Genomic DNA, 19,231 nt, shown 5'->3' on the forward strand with positions numbered 1-19,231 from the left:
GATAAATCCTAGAGCGAAATGTCTTGCGGTTCGAGGCTGGAGCGACTAGCGTTGACAATGTTGTTGCAAAAAAAAAACAACGGGTTGCACTCAGGGAGTGCCGGCAGAAGTGAAAACTCAATGACTAGTGCAAAATGCACTATGTATAATTGAGGTTAACGCCATCTAGCGTTAGCGTTAATTACTTGAAACCCCTAAGCACATCACTGTTAGTACTCCAGTTATATTAATACCAGTTAGAGCGAAACTCACTAGATGGCATTTAAATCAATAAAGAAAAACTCAATGACATTACATGTAACAGTTTTTCATGTAATGTCATTGAGTTTTTCTTTATTGATTTAAATGCCATCTAAATGAGTGGCCATCTAAATCTTACGGTCACGTGATCGTCTTACGCTGTCTCGAGTTTAACATTTTTTCCCCACCTCAAAAAGTGCACAGCGCCGCTAAAGAAGTTTTCACTTCAAAAACTGAGATAAACTGAATAACTTAACAACTGTCTTCACGAAATCATAGACAAAAATGTTTACATGAAAATTAAGAAGCTAAGGAAGGCCGTACTCTGCAGACTGCGTGTCATTAATATAGATTCAGACAATAAGTTAGGATACAGGCATTTATTCGTGTAGGTTTTAATATGTCTAGGCAGCGTACGTTGTTAATCAAAGTCTAAGCTCTCACACAAACCAAAATACTCCAGCCATTTACGCAAAATATTTAAAAGAAGAAAAAAACACGTGTAAAACCGTTAGGTACGGGTATGCCGTACCTGTGTGCCGTACTTTAACGATGACTGAAATGTTATTTCTCTTGTAGCTTAAGCATCAGTTCTGAGATCTGCCTCTGAATCAAAATGGAAGTAAGGGCGTTACATTACACTGCAATTACCGACAACACTGATGCTATCCCAGCCCGTTACTCACTTCGGCTTCTTGCTTGCCGTTCCGAGTGTTCCGGCGCTATCATCTAGTTAGTTTAACTCCCGAGCGTGTGAACTGAGTAATGACTATTGCAAACAGCATTTATAAGGCTATAATTGAAATCTAATCATGAAAGGGACGTAATGATTTTATCAATTATTCCTAAGGTTACTGACAGGATACAGGAGACATAAAGTGAAAACAGTATAAGAGGCAATATGACAGAACAGAAGTTTGTACATAATGAAATGTTCATGTTCAGTGGCCTTGTTATCCTACTTCTCATAATTAGCAACCCCAAATCTCTCAAACCTTGTCTGAATTCTCCCGAATCGGTCCATTCGTCAACATAATTCTCAATCGGTTTTAAGGGTAAGTAAATACAATTACTAAAACGCCGAAATAATTGTAATATAACAGCTGGTGAGTAAATAGCGTCAATTGGATATTTATAGGATTCGAGCGACTGCAACAAGCACTAATCACTGAACGACGCGTGAATTGACAAGCGACTGACTGATAGTAGTGTTAATTGGTCACAGTTGATACATTAATCGAATAACGAAGTGTAATGGAACGGCTATTGGAATTTTCAGAGTCGTGTGAATTAGGGCTTCCAAATACCGGACTTCTCACAATACCGGTATTAATACCGAAACTGTTTTCATCAATTCCGGGATCCCGGGATCCCGGTATTGGATATGAATCGCTTAAAAATATATAGTTTTATTAAAAAAGGCAATTAGAAAGGCTCACTGGAATACCAGATATGTCCTAAAAGCTATTACAACAATAAACAATCAATGCCGCCATCTGCAATAATTTTATTTCATACTCCAGGTTGGCAATAATTTTATCCAATTTGTTGACTTCACCTCACCAGTCACATTTGTAGTCCAACTTAACCAACCAGACAACATTTTTTCAAATTTCCGTCAAAATTGGTTTGGCATTATTACAATTATCCTTGCTCTTTCGTTTTATTTTTTGATAAAATTATAAGAGCTAATTATGTTAATGTCACCTATCATCATATTCATCACTCACATAACTTCAGGATTCATCCACCACCAACCACCAAATATTTATCTGACGCATTAGGCAGCGATCTTGTTTCAATAATAAAATGCGGGCTAGAGACCAGTTAGAGTTAGACCAAGTAAAGTCTGCAACAATTTTGATAGCATACGCAGTAATACGCAGTGCAAGTATTATTTGTAAGTCATAATTTCATAGTAGTTTGACGTTTAATATAACACTTGCACTGCGCGTGGTATCAAAATCGTTGCAGACTTTTCTTGGTCTAACTCTAGATGCGTCTGACCTTTAGTAAGCTTTTTGATACAGCCGGATATAATGGATTTAAAGGGTTTATACTGCGTATTTCCCTCATTTTTTTAAATACCGGGATCCCGGTATTGCCTTTAAAAATACCGGTATTGAAAAATGCGTTTAAAAAGGCGGGATCCCGGGATCCCGGTATTGGAAGCCCTAGTGTGAATCGAGCTCTAATCTAACAATGATTTAACGTCACAAATCCTAAGTAAAATTAAGGAATGAACAGTCTGAAGCTTTTTCGATGCCTGAAGCGAACTAACTATACATAATAATGTAGTAGGAAGTAAGTGAAGTGAGCTTATAGCAGTAAGAAGTCTACAAAATAATAAGCATCTCTTAATTTATTGGGTACAAATTGAAATTGCGGACTTGCAACATCTTTAAATAATCACCCGTCCAAACCTATAAAATTAAAAATTAACCCGAATCTTTTCTTTCCATTATTTTAAATATCATAATTATGCAAATCAAATGACCGAATTATGTTAATAACGCAAAGAACACAATTTTTCACGTCTGCAATTTTTGTTAATTGTTCGAAATAAGATTTGTGTAATTTGAAACTGGTTTTACATACGTTAGGAAACGAAATTAGTCGCATTAAAGCTCGAAATTCATAGTCGGTAGGCATTTAACTTTGCAGTTCTGAATATGAATGCGAGGCTTAATGTAATGAATTAAATTTACGCATTTCACTGGCGTTGTGAACCTATACAGAATATAGGAGTAATTCTCGGCAAAAGTGAGTTAGATAGTAATTTACCTGCGTTAATGATAAATATGCAGCAGTTAGTATGATCAAATAGAACAGATTTATTGTCTGCAACAAAACGTTTTTAAGCGTAATCGACTCTTATTCTCTTACATATTTTGTGTATGTGTTCTACCTATGAAGTCATTATAACTGAAAGAATTTGCAGAAACCCGTATTCAAGAAAATATATCAGCGTATAAAGTTAACAAAACAGACTTGGAAGTTGCTAGCGATGCCAGATGTTCCCTCCACAATCTCCGGAGTGTTTTCCATCTAACGCTTTCCAGTAAATCTTTACCCTTATCATCAACCCGGGACCGGAGAGCTCAAAATGCCTACAAATGATATGCGATTTCAGCACTTTCTACTTGAGCCGTAAAGTCGCAACCCGTTTGTAATGACAGCGTCGCTTAGTTTACTTCTCGCGGGTAAGCAGCTTTTCCTCAGCATGAATCGTAATTTCTGTGTTAATACACTGCTGAGCACAGTGTTTTTGGAACATGACCGGGCACAGAGCTATACGCAAAGATGAGCCCATATGCTATACGCAGGCTAAGGGTAATTTTATTTAAAGACTTTAGTCGAGTTTCTTCTGGCTTCTACTCAAATACGAGTTGCGGAATGTTGGAGGCACTTTAAGAAAGTTAATTTTGTTTCACGAAATATTTCTGCTTGTTTTAATACAGAAGTTTTCTTCTGACTTCGCTCCTACTTAATATAAACATAAACGAGTATTTCATATACTAAATCAAGTGGTATCCCATAAAAAACTTAATTGACTATTAGGTATTTTAGTAACCGAAAACTTAACCATATTTAAGTCATTAAAACACATCATAAAGTTTTTAAATTGGTAATAAATCAAGCAACCCACATGTACCGCAGCCGAAAGCATAAAACAAACAATATTTAACGACTAGAAAACATCTATGTTCACCATGGCTGATTTTACGAGGTAATTCATTAGCTCACAGAAGATCTAATTAGCATTGGACATGGTGGCGTGGGCGGTGTCGTGACATCGGCAGTTGTAGATTTCCCTGCTAACAAGTTTATGGTGTACAAAGCTAGGAATACAGTTTACGTGGAATGGCTGGCTTTTCGAGATTAAGTACGAGCTGTGTTCAGTGGGCGATAACAATAGCCTAGTTTCCTGGAGGCAAGCAAAATTGGTTTACAGTAATAATTAAATCGAAGCTTGTTTTAGCGCCTACATAATAGCTTATTTTGACCCTTAAGTATTTATATGTCTTAATCATAACATGTCAAAACTTCTTTAATTTCTCGAGTTTACTTTATGTAGTATTCCAACTTGTGAACCTAAATAAATAGCTGCAGATGATTTGTCATAGAGTTCAGGTCAAATTTCAAACGAGTTAAAAGTTTCGTGGTTTCAATGTCGCGTCAAGTCAAAAGTCTGAAATAGGTACTTCGTCAAACGGTGAACTTACTTCTTGCACTTTTGCTATATTAGTGCAGAATTTGAGCTGCAAGCGTGTTCATGGGCTATACCGGGAAGGTTAGAACATTTGCGACACAGGTAATGGGTATTGGATCTGAGACACACCTAGGTCTTAAAGAATGCGGTTACGGTAGTCTATAGACGCTTACTGCCGCAAGACCGTAGTGGCCGATCCGAAAATGCTGCAATCATTTTATAAAACATTATGTGTCCAAAAAACTTTCATTAGTTACTAAATTAGCTGCAAAATGAAACCGTTGATTTAATTTCAGTGCTAAATCCATCAGCTATGTTACGAAGTAATAAATAATATGTAATAAAGTAATATACTGTCACAGCGCACTGGTAATGTTCGCTTCTCGGTATGAAACGGGCATGTCCGTATGTTTATTTTAATTTGTTTTGAAGTGTGAAATAAATGACATGCGAGCAAAAGTGATATAGTATCTCATTAGGGACCATTATAATTTAAGAAATTTAATTCAATTGATAATGACTTTTATTTGAAATTGCAAGATGCAAATGTGCTGATTTGTCATAGTCATCATGTCATAGGAATTTTGAAAATGTTACCTATTTACATTTTCAAACATTTGGTATGTAGTAGGTCCCTGTGTTTGGTATATTTGGTGTGTTATGATCAGAAGTATACCAATATTTATTAAGTGAATATTAGATATCGAAAGAATGATCGAAATGAAATATAACTGTCAATTTATTGAAATGACTCCCGGTCTCCTCTTCAAGCAAACGCATGTCTTTCAAAGCAACATCTATTCATGCTTCGATCTTTCTATTGACCAAGAAACATGTCTAGTCGAAATGAAAGCCCCACAAATCACAGTAAATATATAAAACCGGTTAAGCATCGCGAACCGCGTTTATCACTGCTGGAGCTAACTTAAACTATTCAGGGTCCAGAGCTTCTGTCGCCAATCGAATGTCTGATTTCAATTTAGATTAGCGTTTAAACATGCAGCGTAAAAGCTTATCTAACAAGTACACCTGTTAAAGTCAAAATAATTTATGGGCAGCCCCATGGCAGTCTCGTTAAATTGCGAATGGATATAATCTGACCGCGAATTTCCATATCGCTATATAGTCCTATCGCGCTTTGTCTTTTTCTCTCTATTGTTATTTTATTTGGGAGATTATTTATAAAGCCGATTTTAATGGAGCGTCTGTCAGATCAATTATAATATTTACCACTAGAATGCTTTTATCTTTATGGACTTTGAAATATTCAAATCTAGTCTAAAGCATTTGACATGGAATACTTTTTAGGTAACTGTCATTTTTAAAAGGAATATGTATTAAACTTGATTTTTATCGTTATTGCTCGTAATAAAATCGCTCGTCTTGCCATGTTTTATGCTAATTCTACTATATTTGATGACATCGAGGATAGCTATAATAGTAAATTATTTTCTGATATCTATATATTATTGATGCACTTTTTGTGAATTTGTAAATTATTGGCAATCGTATAAACAGTAATAATTTTATTTATTTACGAAACTGGGACATATAATTAAGTTATAAAATTACCTCCGACGTTTAGGAGGCGGCAATGACAATACCGTCCCATGATGACCCAAGCTGTCATCTAACGTTTTCCAGGTTAAATTCTAAAGGATCCGGTCGTGCTTAGCTAAACGCTATTGTACAAGTACATTTCACAATGAAAGTCCACACCGCGGTGCACACTCAGGTAGCGTTAGGATTCAGACTACACCAGCATTACTGCTGCAGTAATGCTGCGTAACATTGCTGTCACAAAAGCACGCTGCAATACTACAGGAATAATGCTGCCGAATCCGAATGCATTACTGCAGGAATCGTCAAATTTAATATAAATTACTCGATAAAATTAACGTCTCCCTTCCTGCAGTAAGGGTAACATTCCATTTTTGACCGCAGCTGCACTACTGGTACTGAACGCGTCGCTGTTACTGTCAATTTCCATAGTAAAATGAACAGTAGTGCAGCTGCGGTTGAAAATGGACTGTCACCTTAATCCAATCCGAGATCCTCATGACTTCGTGCGCGTAATTGTACTTATGTATATTGTTACTTAATATCCACTGATTAACAGTCCGCCGGACGGTATCGGCCTGTCAGTTGTTCGGAACTGTCAAATTTTTGTTCTAACTGACAGGCCGATACCGTCCGGCGGACTGTTAATCAGTGGGACTTTACACGCTAAACGTCACAGTCACAGTACAATCTTCTTCCTTGCGTTGTCCCGGCATTTTGCCACGGCTCATGGGAGCCTGGGGTCCGCTTGGCAACTAATCTCAGTAATTGGCGTGGGCACTAGTTTTTACGAAAACGACTGCCATCTGACCTTCCAACCCAGAGGGTAAACTAGGCCCGTATTAGGATTAGTCCGGTTTCCTCACGATGTTTTCCTTCACCGAAAAGCGACTGGTAAATATCAAATGATACTTTCGTACATAAGTTCCGAAAAACTCATTGGTACGAGCCGGGGTTCGAACCCGCGACCTCCGGATTGCAAGTCGCACGCTCTTACCGCTAGGCCACCAGCGCTTCAGTCACAGTACAATAATAGTAGTTTATGCAACAGTGATATAATAAGGGTTCTTAAAATTCAAGGGTCGAAGTTACAAAACGAGACGTAGTCGAGTTTTGTAAAAAAAGACCCGAGAATTTTAAGAACCAATTATGAGCTGTTGCATACATTACTTTTTCTATGACAGCTGCAGCAAAAAAAAAAAAAGAGTTATTATTAAAAAAAAAGAGATTATTAAAAAAGAGTTATTATTTAAAAAAAATTGAGTTATTATTTAAAAAAAAAAAGAGTTATTATTGTAAATGAAAACATACCTCTTTCAATCAAGATGATCGGAACTTGTATCTTTAAAAAAAATAAAGCAGTTGTATTATACTCATAAGATGACTGCTAGCAGTCATCTTATGAGCCTATAGACAAATCATTCAAATGACATTGCTTTAGATATCACTGTCAGTCATTTAATTGACACATTTAAGGCCGTGCATCGAAAAATAACAGGATCTTAGAAAGGTGGCAGTGGCTAGCCCCGGAAACAAACAGTAGTGATTTTCGGATATATGTTTCTTGACTATATGATAAGAGATTTCGTAGTAGTCGAAACACGAATGCTTAAAATTTTCTCGATAGAAAATAAATCCAAACTTACGTGTTCATTTTTCGGTTTTAGCTTCGTGCAACTAGAAAACACATCCATATCCAGCACAACCCACCTTACAGCAAAGGTTTTCATCTCGTCTTAACTTTCAAAGAACTAAATATTAACTTATTATCCTTTACCGATGGATTTATTATCGATTTTTGATTTTATGAATTCAACAGCAAACGCCCATTTTACGCAGTTCGGTTTCTCATTCTGTCATGCGTCAAAGTCATAAATGCATCCTTTATGCCAGTAATGTTAGATGGCCGTCGTGCCTCAAAGAGGTAAGACCTATGTCACTTCGCGCAGCGCTCCGAATTACGTAAAATTTTAATATCCAATAAACGTTGAGTCGTAACTCCATTGAGTAGTAACGGAATCGGAGGTAAACCTATGATTGTGCCTTCTTACAGGCCTATACGTTACGCATGTGTGCGTGTTTGCTAGGCTACGTCATGCTACGTCGAAATCTATACTCTTTGTCAGTTACAACGGGTTAGGAAATTTCGACAGACATTGAAATGTATCGGTAGCTGTTTGGTATTTAGTCATCAGAATCTAACCGTAACTTTTTGCTTTATTTTTGTTTGAAAATAAAATATCTATAAGAATATATTTTTTGCTTTTTTTCTATTGTAATGATAAAAATAAATCTAGTATGTTTCATGCTCAAATAATTTAAAATATATGAATAAATATTAAAAACTAATTGATATTATTCGTTTTAATTATTATATTATTAAGTTTGTTTGAATAAAATATTTTATTTCAATAATACGAAAAGTTATTATATTTAAGTACCACTAAAAAAAGGTCCCTACTTACAAAAACTCACTTGCACGGGCCGGCGGGGTTCGAACCCGTGACCTCCGGTTTGAAAGTCGCACGCCACTACAATTTCACATAAGTAATTTACAATGACATGATACCGTGGAAAAAGTGAATATTACAATGTACTGTGTTACTATCATTTTATAGTTTATTTTGGCTTGACAAGGAGGAATGAGAAAAACGTGCAGAGCGAGAGGATTAAATCTCTCTGTCCCTTTCTTAAAGTAGCCAATCCTAATTATGACATCTGTTTTGATATTAATTCTTTGAACATAATTTGTCGATGTTCTTTTTAGGGTTCCGTAGCCAAATGGCAAAAAACGGAACCCTTATAGATTCGTCATGTCTGTCTGTCTGTCCGTCTGTCCGTCTGTCTGTCCGTCCGTATGTCACAGCCACTTTTCTCCGAAACTATAAGAACTATACTGTTGAAACTTGGTAAGTAGATATATTCTCACACAAAAATAGAAAAAAAAACAATAAATTTTTGGGGTTCCCCATACTTCGAACTGAAACTCAAAAATTTTTTTTTTCATCAAACCCATACGTGTGGGGTATCTATGGATAGGTCTTCAAAAATGATATTGAGGTTTCTAATATCATTTTTTTCTAAACTGAATAGTTTGCGCGAGAGACACTTCCAAAGTCGTAAAATGTGTGTCCCCCCCCCCCCTGTAACTTCTAAAATAAGAGAATGACAAAACTAAAAAAAATATATGATGTACATTACCATGTAAACTTCCACCGAAAATTGGTTTGAACGAGATCTAGTAAGTAGTTTTTTTTTTATACGTCATAAATCGCCTAAATACGGAACCCTTCATGGGCGAGTCCGACTCGCACTTGGCCGCTTTTTATATCATCGAAAAAGATTTTTATTAAAAAAATGTGTTGAATTTATATGTTTTATTTATGTTTTTTTGGCATAAATTTCATTACTTTTGACAAATTTTGATTGTGATGACAAACGATTTGATGTGATGTGTGAAACGAACCATGTGATCAACGATTTATCTAATAAAACTTCATTTAGTCGAAAAAAATAGTTGTCTACTACCGGGTGGAAAAAAATTATGGGCCCTGGAGGGAAAGTGCCTTAAAACCTTAAGTTTGCTCATTTTACTTAAATGAAACATTATTGTTTTTTAAAGAAACAACTGCATTCAAAGATTTTTGAAGTGAAAACTTCTTTAGCGGCGCTAGGCACTTTTTGAGGTGGGGAAAAAATGATAAACTCGAGACAGCGTAAGGCGATCATGTGACCGTAAGGTTTAGATGGCCAATCATTTAGATGGCATTTAAATCAATAAAGAAAAACTCAATGACATTACATGAAAAAGGTTATAATCTTGTACGGGCTGAAATATGAGGATCTCACAGTATTATAACTTTATATCACTCAAATATAATTCAATAAAGCTACATCTTGATGAAATCGCTAATAAAAGTGAACTCTAGTACTGGTGAATAAAACTCAAAATATCATGACCAAATATATTTAGATGCGAGGTCTGCAAGGTAACTTTACAATTTCTATTCGAATTTTAAACAATTAACGCTATAAATTTGAATTACGAATTTTAAACAAGCTCACTGACCAGCAATTTCGGAACCAAAAGTTTTCAATAGAAAGGAGGATGGGTCAATTATACATAGTGCTGCAGACATTTTGGACTAGTCATTGAGTTTTCACTTCTGTCGGCACTCCCGGAATGCAACACGTTGTTTTTTTTAAATTCGCTTAGTCGCGCCCGGGAATCGAACCTACTTTTTCCACACTGTATAAAAGAACACAAATGCTTTTCTTCTGGTAACTTAAATGTTCTATCTATCTTGGTGATATGTCAATGCAATCAAATAATCTGAAAAAATAATAATAACCCAATTTATGAATTCCGTTCCTTCAGAAAAATGCGAAATGTACGTACAATTTTTAGGGATATCGTACTTTTCCCAGAGACAAATTTAGTTGGCTAAGAGACATTTTCACTGATTTGGGGTCTGTACTAAAAATCTAACATAATATGATAAGGACTTAATCGTTTTAAGCTCAAGAGTGAGTTTTCCTAAAGCTTTTTCTAAAAATTATGTCTTTATTAACGTTAGGAGTGCACTGCAGCATGTCAAATGTATGCCAAAATGTCAAGGGAGAGAACAATAAATTAAGTTTCAATTCCACTTCCACTCATCAGCAAAGTGATATAAGTATATCAGCAGTTTAAAGTTATTTTAGATTACAAAATTAGCGCATCAAAAAAATCAAAGTGCATAGAAAAAAAGTCTCCTGAGTCATAATAAAATTGATGTCTCTTGGGTCACCAGAAAAGTCACCAGGGAGAACGATCACCCAAATCACATTTAAAAGAAAATGTAAATTTTGTGTACTACCTACGAACATTTTTCAAAAAACTATGTTTTTATAACATATTAGACCCAGGATAAATCTAATACCTCTTTTCGTACCCCGGATAAAATGGTCGGCGACTAAAAAAGTAACTGCGTTGTACCCTTGCCTTCGTTGCGATATGTTTGGTAAGTCAGGAGACTTAAAAAATGAGCCATGATTTTGGGACATATTAAAAAATATTTTTTTGAATAAGTATATATTAATTTTAGCGGACTTTAATAATTTACCAGTTAAATTAGATGTAAATACCGTTTTAGTTAATCGTTAATATGATATATTAAGTAGCAGTAAAACACTTTATTGTACAAAAAGACACATAAAACATGAAAAAACACACATCCTTCGTATATGGTAGAATATATTTTTCACACTTATAAGTACAAACCAAAACCGATACGCGATTGGGATACGCTCTCTTTATATGGGATACAAAAAAAAATTCTCCTGGGTCACCAAGACTAATCGACATATTAAAATAATTCAGTTCGTTTTTAAGTTCTAGTCAGATTGACTTTTTGGTTATTTGAGATAAATTACAATAACGCTTACATTTGAAAAACATGATTTTCTATTTTGTTGCGATCGACCCGGGTAATAAAAATACGGCGAATTTGAACTTTTGTTTGTTGTCGTTGTAAAATGTATTAAAAAATAATGTACCCCTGACAATTGAAATTCAAAATTATCCAGAAAAAGCGGCCAAGTGCGAGTCGGACTCGCCCATGAAGGGTTCCGTATTTAGGGGATTTATGACGTATTAAAAAAAACTACTTACTAGATCTTGTTCAAACCAATTTTCGGTGGAAGTTTGCATGGTAATGTACATCATAAATTTTTTTTTAGTTTTATCATTCTCTTATTTTAGAAGTTACAGGGGGGGGGGACACACATTTTACCACTTCGGAAGTGTGTCTCGTGCAAACTATTCAGTTTAGAAAAAAATGATGTTAGAAACCTCAATATCATTTTTGAAGACCTATCCATAGATACCCCACACGTATGGGTTTGATGAAAAAAAAATTTTTGAGTTTCAGTTCTAAGTAAGGGGAACCCCCAAAAATTTTTTTTTTTTCTATTTTTGTGTGAAAATCTTAATGCGGTTCACAGAATACATCTACTTACCAAGTTTGAACAGTATAGTTCTTATAGTTTCGGAAAAAAGTGGCTGTGACATACGGACGGACAGACGGACAGACAGACAGACAGACATGACTAATCTATAAGGGTTCCGTTTTTTGCCATTTGGCTACGGAACCCTAAAAATGAGTGTTTCAAAAAGGCACCCTGTATTCATTACATACCTAAATAATCTCTTATTCAATAAAACATAAACTAAACACTGTGATTTATTTCAAATAAATGCAAATCGATCGGATAAAAGATATTAATACCTACCTATACAACAATGAATACGAGTACAGTCAGCTGCAATAATATGTTACACACCGAAGGCCGTTTTGCGGTAGATCATGTTAGATCTTATTTGTAGAGCCATAAGAGCGAGCGTGTCACATATTTTTGCGGCCGTCGAAGAGTAACATATTATTGCAGGTGACTGTACCTATGAAAAATTCGAGGGTTAAAAAGCATTTCAACCAAAGTATTTATAATAATAACGACTATGGACGCCTGCAACCCCAGGGATATTGTAACCCCATAACAATAAGGTTGAAATTTGCATTTAGTGACCGCAAAGTCAGGTGAGCGTAATCAAGTAAATCTGTTTTCATCATATTTTATCAAAAATAATCTCTTTTCTGTTCTTGTGCTATTTTCTTATTATCAATACTCTTAACTTATATGCTATATACGCTGCTGCTTCTATGCTGTTAACATCTTCCAAAACAACAATAAATATTCAGATTTATTAATTAATTATTTTATTGTTTGCTATTATGAACAAGTAACAACGCCATCTGTTTAAATTTTTTCCGAATTTAAGTTTCTGGCCGACCGCAGCGACCGCGTATAATGGTAGTTAACTTCTGTAACGTTAGATGGTGCTAAAGGTTCACACAAACTTCACGTGCGGCGCGAAGCGTTTCCATGTGTGCGTGTTAGCGGGGAGGGAAGAACTAGCGGGCGTGGTTTACGAAGCGCCAGACGCGGCTGCAGTAGGCCCTTAAGTGCTGGAGTAGAAAAATATAATTAAGTTAACTCACCTCTGATAATCACAGTACAATAAATATCAGTAAGTTAACTCACCTCTGATAATTATGCTGCTGGTTATGAATGAGCGGCTGCGTCGGCTGCGCTAGCAGCAGCTGCTTCTGCTGCTGCTGCCGCTGCAGCATCTGCTTGCCGAACACCCCGTAGCCGAAGCCGTAGATCTCGTCCTCCTCCTTGTCGGTCAGGCAGCTCGACGGCTGTTGAACATAAGACTGAATTGGTATGTTATAAAGTACTAGGTTAGATGCGTGGGTGAAGGTTAGTGGGTAGGAGCTTCTATAATTTCATATGCCGTCTATAATTTGCTAATTATTTTACTGTTTTTAAATAAATTGTTAAAAAGCCGTATTCCTATATTCTAGGAAATATTATTATTATTATTCCTTTATTTATTTATCTTCTCTAAGCTAGGGTTTTTTACAATATGAATATAAAAGTAAAATATAAAAACACTTACAAAACAATAAAAAATACATATAAACACATTATAAAAAAACCTAACCTAGGGTGCCGCCGGCAGCGGGGCAGGGCCCAAGCTACCGGTGGTCAGGGCCGCAGAGAGAGGAACCGGCGGACTATCCGCGCCGTGTCCAAGATCACCGCCTTCTGCATCTGGCCCTTATTATTATTATTATTATATAATTATAGGCGAGCAGCTATTGAGCTGATGAGCCTATGTCAAATATGTCAATTGATTTGACATTTCTTGCAATGCATCTCGATTGCACCTCTACAGTTCGTTTTTTTTAGCATTAGAAAGAACTTGAAAGAAGGTAAGCGATTTTGACATGTCTTTTAATTGAAAAACACTTTTTAAAAATTAATAACTATTACTTATGAAAGCAGAAGACTATAAAAGATCGTATTAGATTCATAACTGTTACATATTTACCGTAACTTATTTTTAAAATGTGTTTTTCAATTTTAAGACACATCAAGATTGATGTTTATAGTATGGCTCTTCTGAGGTGAACTTTTCGCTTCGAACCTTAATCTTTCAAACAAAGGCCATTGTCTCTATTATCGCAAAATCGCATGCTCCCGACTTAGCACGTGCCAGTACAACATTCATATTGAAAAACAACCGGTATCGTCATAGTATTAAGGTTCAAATTTAATGTCACTGATATTCTAGATATTACGTTTTGGTAGTGTAGGACGATAGACCGCCCCGAAGCGATACGGCACTCATATTATTTTGATACTTAGTGTGGTGTTAAAAATGAAACCCGGTTATTTTTTTTATAATAACTCGGAAATGCGCGTTTTCCTAGAGATAAGACCTAGCTAGATCGATTTTTCGGCACCGTAAACCCCCATATAGCAAATTTCATCGAAATCGTTAGAGCCGTTTCCGAGATCCCCGAAAAATATATATATATATATATATACATACATATATATATATATATATATGTCGGAGCGGGACACCAGAAAGACGTATTGCAGCATTACAGTTCATAGTTAGACGCCTGTATAAAATCGATTAGCAGTGTTTGGCGTATTGTTGAACTAAAATGACAGGTAGAAGGCTTTGGAACGTCAAGATGACGTAGTATCTTGAGTGAACGTAGGCACGAGCGGGCATTTTTGTCGTTATGTTGGTAGACTGGTCAGGCAGGTTTACCAACTTGAATTGGAGGCGGGAGCTTGAGTTGGCTCCGCCGCTGGAACTGGCTTCCTTCTTCTTGATCGGACCGCGCTAGAGATCGGACGTTAGCCAAGCTCGTGCCTAATTCGCTACGTTCCTGAAGGCTTACACCTGAAGGATTATTCTGAAAGCTTATAGATTCTCACGTTGTTTAACCGTTTAGCTAAGTGTTTTATTCCAAGTGTTATTTTGATTTCTTATGTGCCATTAGAAGCTTACTTTTGTAAAATAAAGATTTGAACGGTTTCATGTGATCTTTTTATTTTGATTTAAATAATTTTGGAATAGTGATTGGTCGTTGTGATTATTTAGTACTAAAATATAGTAGGCACTAGTATGGGTAACGAGTCTGAATGTTTATTTCATGCGTTGGTAGCATACCTACTATTTTGGCTGTGAAGTAATACATCTAGGTACTACCCCCACGCGCCCACCGCCATCGGGACCATCCTTCGCCGATATCAGCAAGTGGGATAGATGCGGAGTTTCATGTATTGCTTACACAGCCACCTGGGAGCGTGGTGTATTTCTGGTGACCTACATTCCATAATCTGGACACGTGGTAAGGTAAGCTCACGTGTCTAACCTTCATTGAAAGGTGAGTGCAATTCATTGTTATTTGGTGAGAATTATTGTGAAATTGTGAATTATGATTGGGGCTGTCGAACGGACTGGTCGTGACATGACGTTATCTCTGGTATCGCCACGTTTCTTTATAATTAATTTTTGTAATCCATTTAAATCAAAGCGATCTTGAGTTATTTTGATTTGAAATCCATACTGTTAATTAAAACCAAGTATTAGCTATCACGACGTGATATTATTTCATCGCTCACTTGAGCATCTACCCTCAAAAAATATTTTTTTTCATGAAAATACAATGCACCGTTAGAAATTGATCCTGCTGATTTGCCAATGCTAGGATTATGTAATCTTTACCCTGTAACGTTTAGTAATTAATAAAATTGCCACAAATTATTGCTCGTAATGCCGTGATAGATCACAAATCGTGCATACTATGGAAACATGAGCTACGCATATGAAAATTAATGTTACAGTGTCCTGCAGCCAGAGCCGAGCGAACTTGCAGACACCATTACGCCCGTGACACAGAAGCAGCTGTGCATTATCTTCTGTACTGGAGATTTGGAAATAAAAGGACAGGTTTCGTTCTAATTGTTTATTAGTGAATTTTATTTTGAGTGTAATGGCGAAGCATAACGGTCGAACGTAACTAATAAGCTGTCACTTTTCGTATTGGCCCATTTTACCGTGTTACTTATTTTTGGAACACGTGTTTGTTTATTCATAGAATGAAATAAAACGCACTCATTGAAGTTTAAATTTTATTCTGAGATTTTTGAAGTCCCGTGTACATTGGAAACATGTTTTTGTGTCTGCTACCTTGCATTTCATAAACCTTTTGAGTTTAGCCTGCATACATGATAAACCTGATACCGTGCAAATGATGATTTCAGTAACAGCCAGCTATGTTGAACCACATCGTGTCTCTCGCAATCTGCCGCAGCAACGGCAACGGCAAGCGGAAAGGATCAGCCTCCGTGCTTGGGTTGGACCTCACCGCCACCACCTTTGACTTGGTCGCGTGCATCATACTTTATTAAGCTGGTGAGCAGTTCCCATTTCGTTGGGATTATTTTGAGATGTCTTACATCTGTTTAGAACTCTTGAGCGAGTTTCTGTTGTAAAAGCTAAAGTAAAAAGCGATTTTCAGTTATTTTGATCAGTAATGTTCAGTTTCAGTCGATCAGTTGACGCTGATAGTGTCAGTAATTCTGAGTTACATGATTGTAACGCCTGTGTTTATTTTCTTTTCGGGATTCACTCTTAACATTTTTTTTGTGCTTTCGATGGACTGAAAGCTTGTACTTTCGTAGGACTGAAATTACGCCCGATGGACTGGGCACTACTGTTTTGCTTTCGATAGACTGAAGGCACGCCCGATGGACTGGGCAATACTGTCATGCTTTCGATGGACTGAAGGCACGACCGATGGACTGGGCAATACTGTTTTGCTTTCGATGGACTGAAAGTATGCCCGATGGACTGGGTATTGTTTAGTGACCGCATCAGAAGTGCCGGAGCATGTAAGAGGTGCACGTGGTCTGCTTTTTATGTGCAGAATGCTCTTTGCGAGGAGTAGCACTTACGCGGCTGAGATGGTTACTTCTGACGAGGGTCTGGTATCTGCCGAAGGACTGGCAATGCACCGAAGGACTGGTGTTGTTTTGTTAAAAATGAATTCCCGTTTATGTACTGTGTTCATATGAGTAAAATTGGAACTATCAATTCAGAATGTTATTTATTTTAAGATGTCTTACAAAAATTTAGATCACATATGACCTTTTTTTTTAATGCCAGATAATTTCCCCGTAAATTGATATTGATGACAATAGTAGTGATACTGTCGAGCAATGAATTAGAGCTGTTGTGATTTGTGTTTTGATGTTTGGGATTGTTCTGTTTTCACATAAATTTGAGAGTATTCGCCAGATGGAGGCGATGATTATTGGAGTGTATCCGTTACATAGCGGCGATGATTACTGATGATTATTTTTATTTAGTCGTTGCTCGATGGACTATTTTTGACTAGAGAATTGAGGATTGATAAAGTAATTTTGAACAATTTTTTTTTCTGGTTGGATTGATAACAAAGTTTGATTTTAATAGTAATTTGAGTGAGACCCAAATTGTTGGTCAGGAATGACCGAGCGATGAGATACTGTGCTGTATGTTTTGTTTCAGTATCAAATGCATACATCCACACACGAGGACGTGTGTAGCGCAGGACGGCCGTGTCGGAGCGGGACACCAGAAAGACGTATTGCAGCATTACAGTTCATAGTTAGACGCCTGTATAAAATCGATTAGCAGTGTTTGGCGTATTGTTGAACTAAAATGACAGGTAGAAGGCTTTGGAACGTCAAGATGACGTAGTATCTTGAGTGAACGTAGGCACGAGCGGGCATTTTTGTCGTTATGTTGGTAGACTGGTCAGGCAGGTTTACCAACTTGAATTGGAGGCGGGAGCTTGAGTTGGCTCCGCCGCTGGAACTGGCTTCCTTCTTCTTGATCGGACCGCGCTAGAGATCGGACGTTAGCCAAGCTCGTGCCTAATTCGCTACGTTCCTGAAGGCTTACACCTGAAGGATTATTCTGAAAGCTTATAGATTCTCACGTTGTTTAACCGTTTAGCTAAGTGTTTTATTCCAAGTGTTATTTTGATTTCTTATGTGCCATTAGAAGCTTACTTTTGTAAAATAAAGATTTGAACGGTTTCATGTGATCTTTTTATTTTGATTTAAATAATTTTGGAATAGTGATTGGTCGTTGTGATTATTTAGTACTAAAATATAGTAGGCACTAGTATGGGTAACGAGTCTGAATGTTTATTTCATGCGTTGGTAGCATACCTACTATTTTGGCTGTGAAGTAATACATCTAGGTACTACCCCCACGCGCCCACCGCCATCGGGACCATCCTTCGCCGATATATAAATACATAAATAAACAAGAATTGCTCGTTTAAAGGTATTAGATAGATAGATAGATTCTATATCACGGTTGTAAACATATTTTTGTTCAGGACTTTGATAGTTAATAATACAGGATTTTTCTAAATGCCATCAACATTTAAAGGGTGGGTCCACGGCAACTGATCGCCTAGTGAGGGTATTGCTGCGCGAAGGAACTCTGTCTGCGAAGAGCTTCGCTTGCAAGTTGCAACAAACGCCCAAGTAAGGTAGACAACGCATAAGGTGAGGCACGTCGACTGGCTTGCTTTGCAGTGCAATTCGCAAGGTCCTCTCAAGGTGGTTCGTTCTGTGTCAACTGCCTAATAAGGTGTTCAAGAAAGTAATGTTGTTCTTCTACTATTTTCTTCTAATAGTGTCTCGGTAGAAAATAAGTATGTCCCTTGATATGAGTTCAAACTGTCCTACGGAACGCCGCCTAATGGGACCCGCATTCGAAACATCTCACAATCGTATCTCCGTAGAGAAATAACTCACCGAATAGACACAGGAGCAAAAACAGGATGACGAAATAAGTAAGAGCCGAGATTGTGCAAAAGAGAGGCTAGATAAAGAAGACACTCACCGAGTATTTTCCCGGCACATAAATCGGCTGCGACAGACTGGTCGTCAGATTGTTCAGCGCCAGCGACCCAGGGCTGGCTGACGGCGGGGTCTGCGGGGTCCCAGGCCCACCCAGGACCCGCATTCGAGGAGACATCTCCTCCCACTCGTGTCTCCGTAACTCCTCGAGGTGGTCGAGGACGTCCCCGTAGTGCGTGGAGAAGAGGTCTGCGTAGCGGGACGCTAGGCCTTCGAGGTAGCCCCGGTCTCCATCCTGAAAAAAAAAAGTAAGTAAGCATACTGAACATTCCCATTGAACCGTCTGAATTTTTTTCGGCTAAGGTTATCTGATGAAAATGATCATCATGTGACCTTATTCTTAAATATATTTTTTAGTAGGTACTTAAATATACTAAATATTAT

At 37.1% G+C, this 19,231-nt stretch overlaps 1 protein-coding gene across 6 annotated transcripts in view; it reads right to left on the reverse strand.

The window, feature by feature from the left end:
- LOC134649537 (uncharacterized) overlaps positions 1-19,231 on the reverse strand; it is a 194,213-nt gene that overhangs the window by 33,505 nt on the left and 141,477 nt on the right. For 4 of the 6 annotated variants that reach the window (XM_063504305.1, XM_063504302.1, XM_063504306.1 and 1 more), the window contains exons 2-3: positions 18,831-19,082; positions 13,097-13,272 (exon numbers count right to left, since the gene is read on the reverse strand). In XM_063504305.1, coding sequence (XP_063360375.1) covers positions 13,097-13,272; positions 18,831-19,082 — 428 coding nt within the window. The remainder of the gene's footprint in view (positions 1-13,096; positions 13,273-18,830; positions 19,083-19,231) is intronic. The other 2 variants (XM_063504304.1, XM_063504303.1) reach the window with 1 other exon arrangement.

Source organism: Cydia amplana, chromosome 7, assembly GCF_948474715.1.
Source record: "Cydia amplana chromosome 7, ilCydAmpl1.1, whole genome shotgun sequence".
NCBI lineage: Eukaryota > Metazoa > Arthropoda > Insecta > Lepidoptera > Tortricidae > Cydia > Cydia amplana.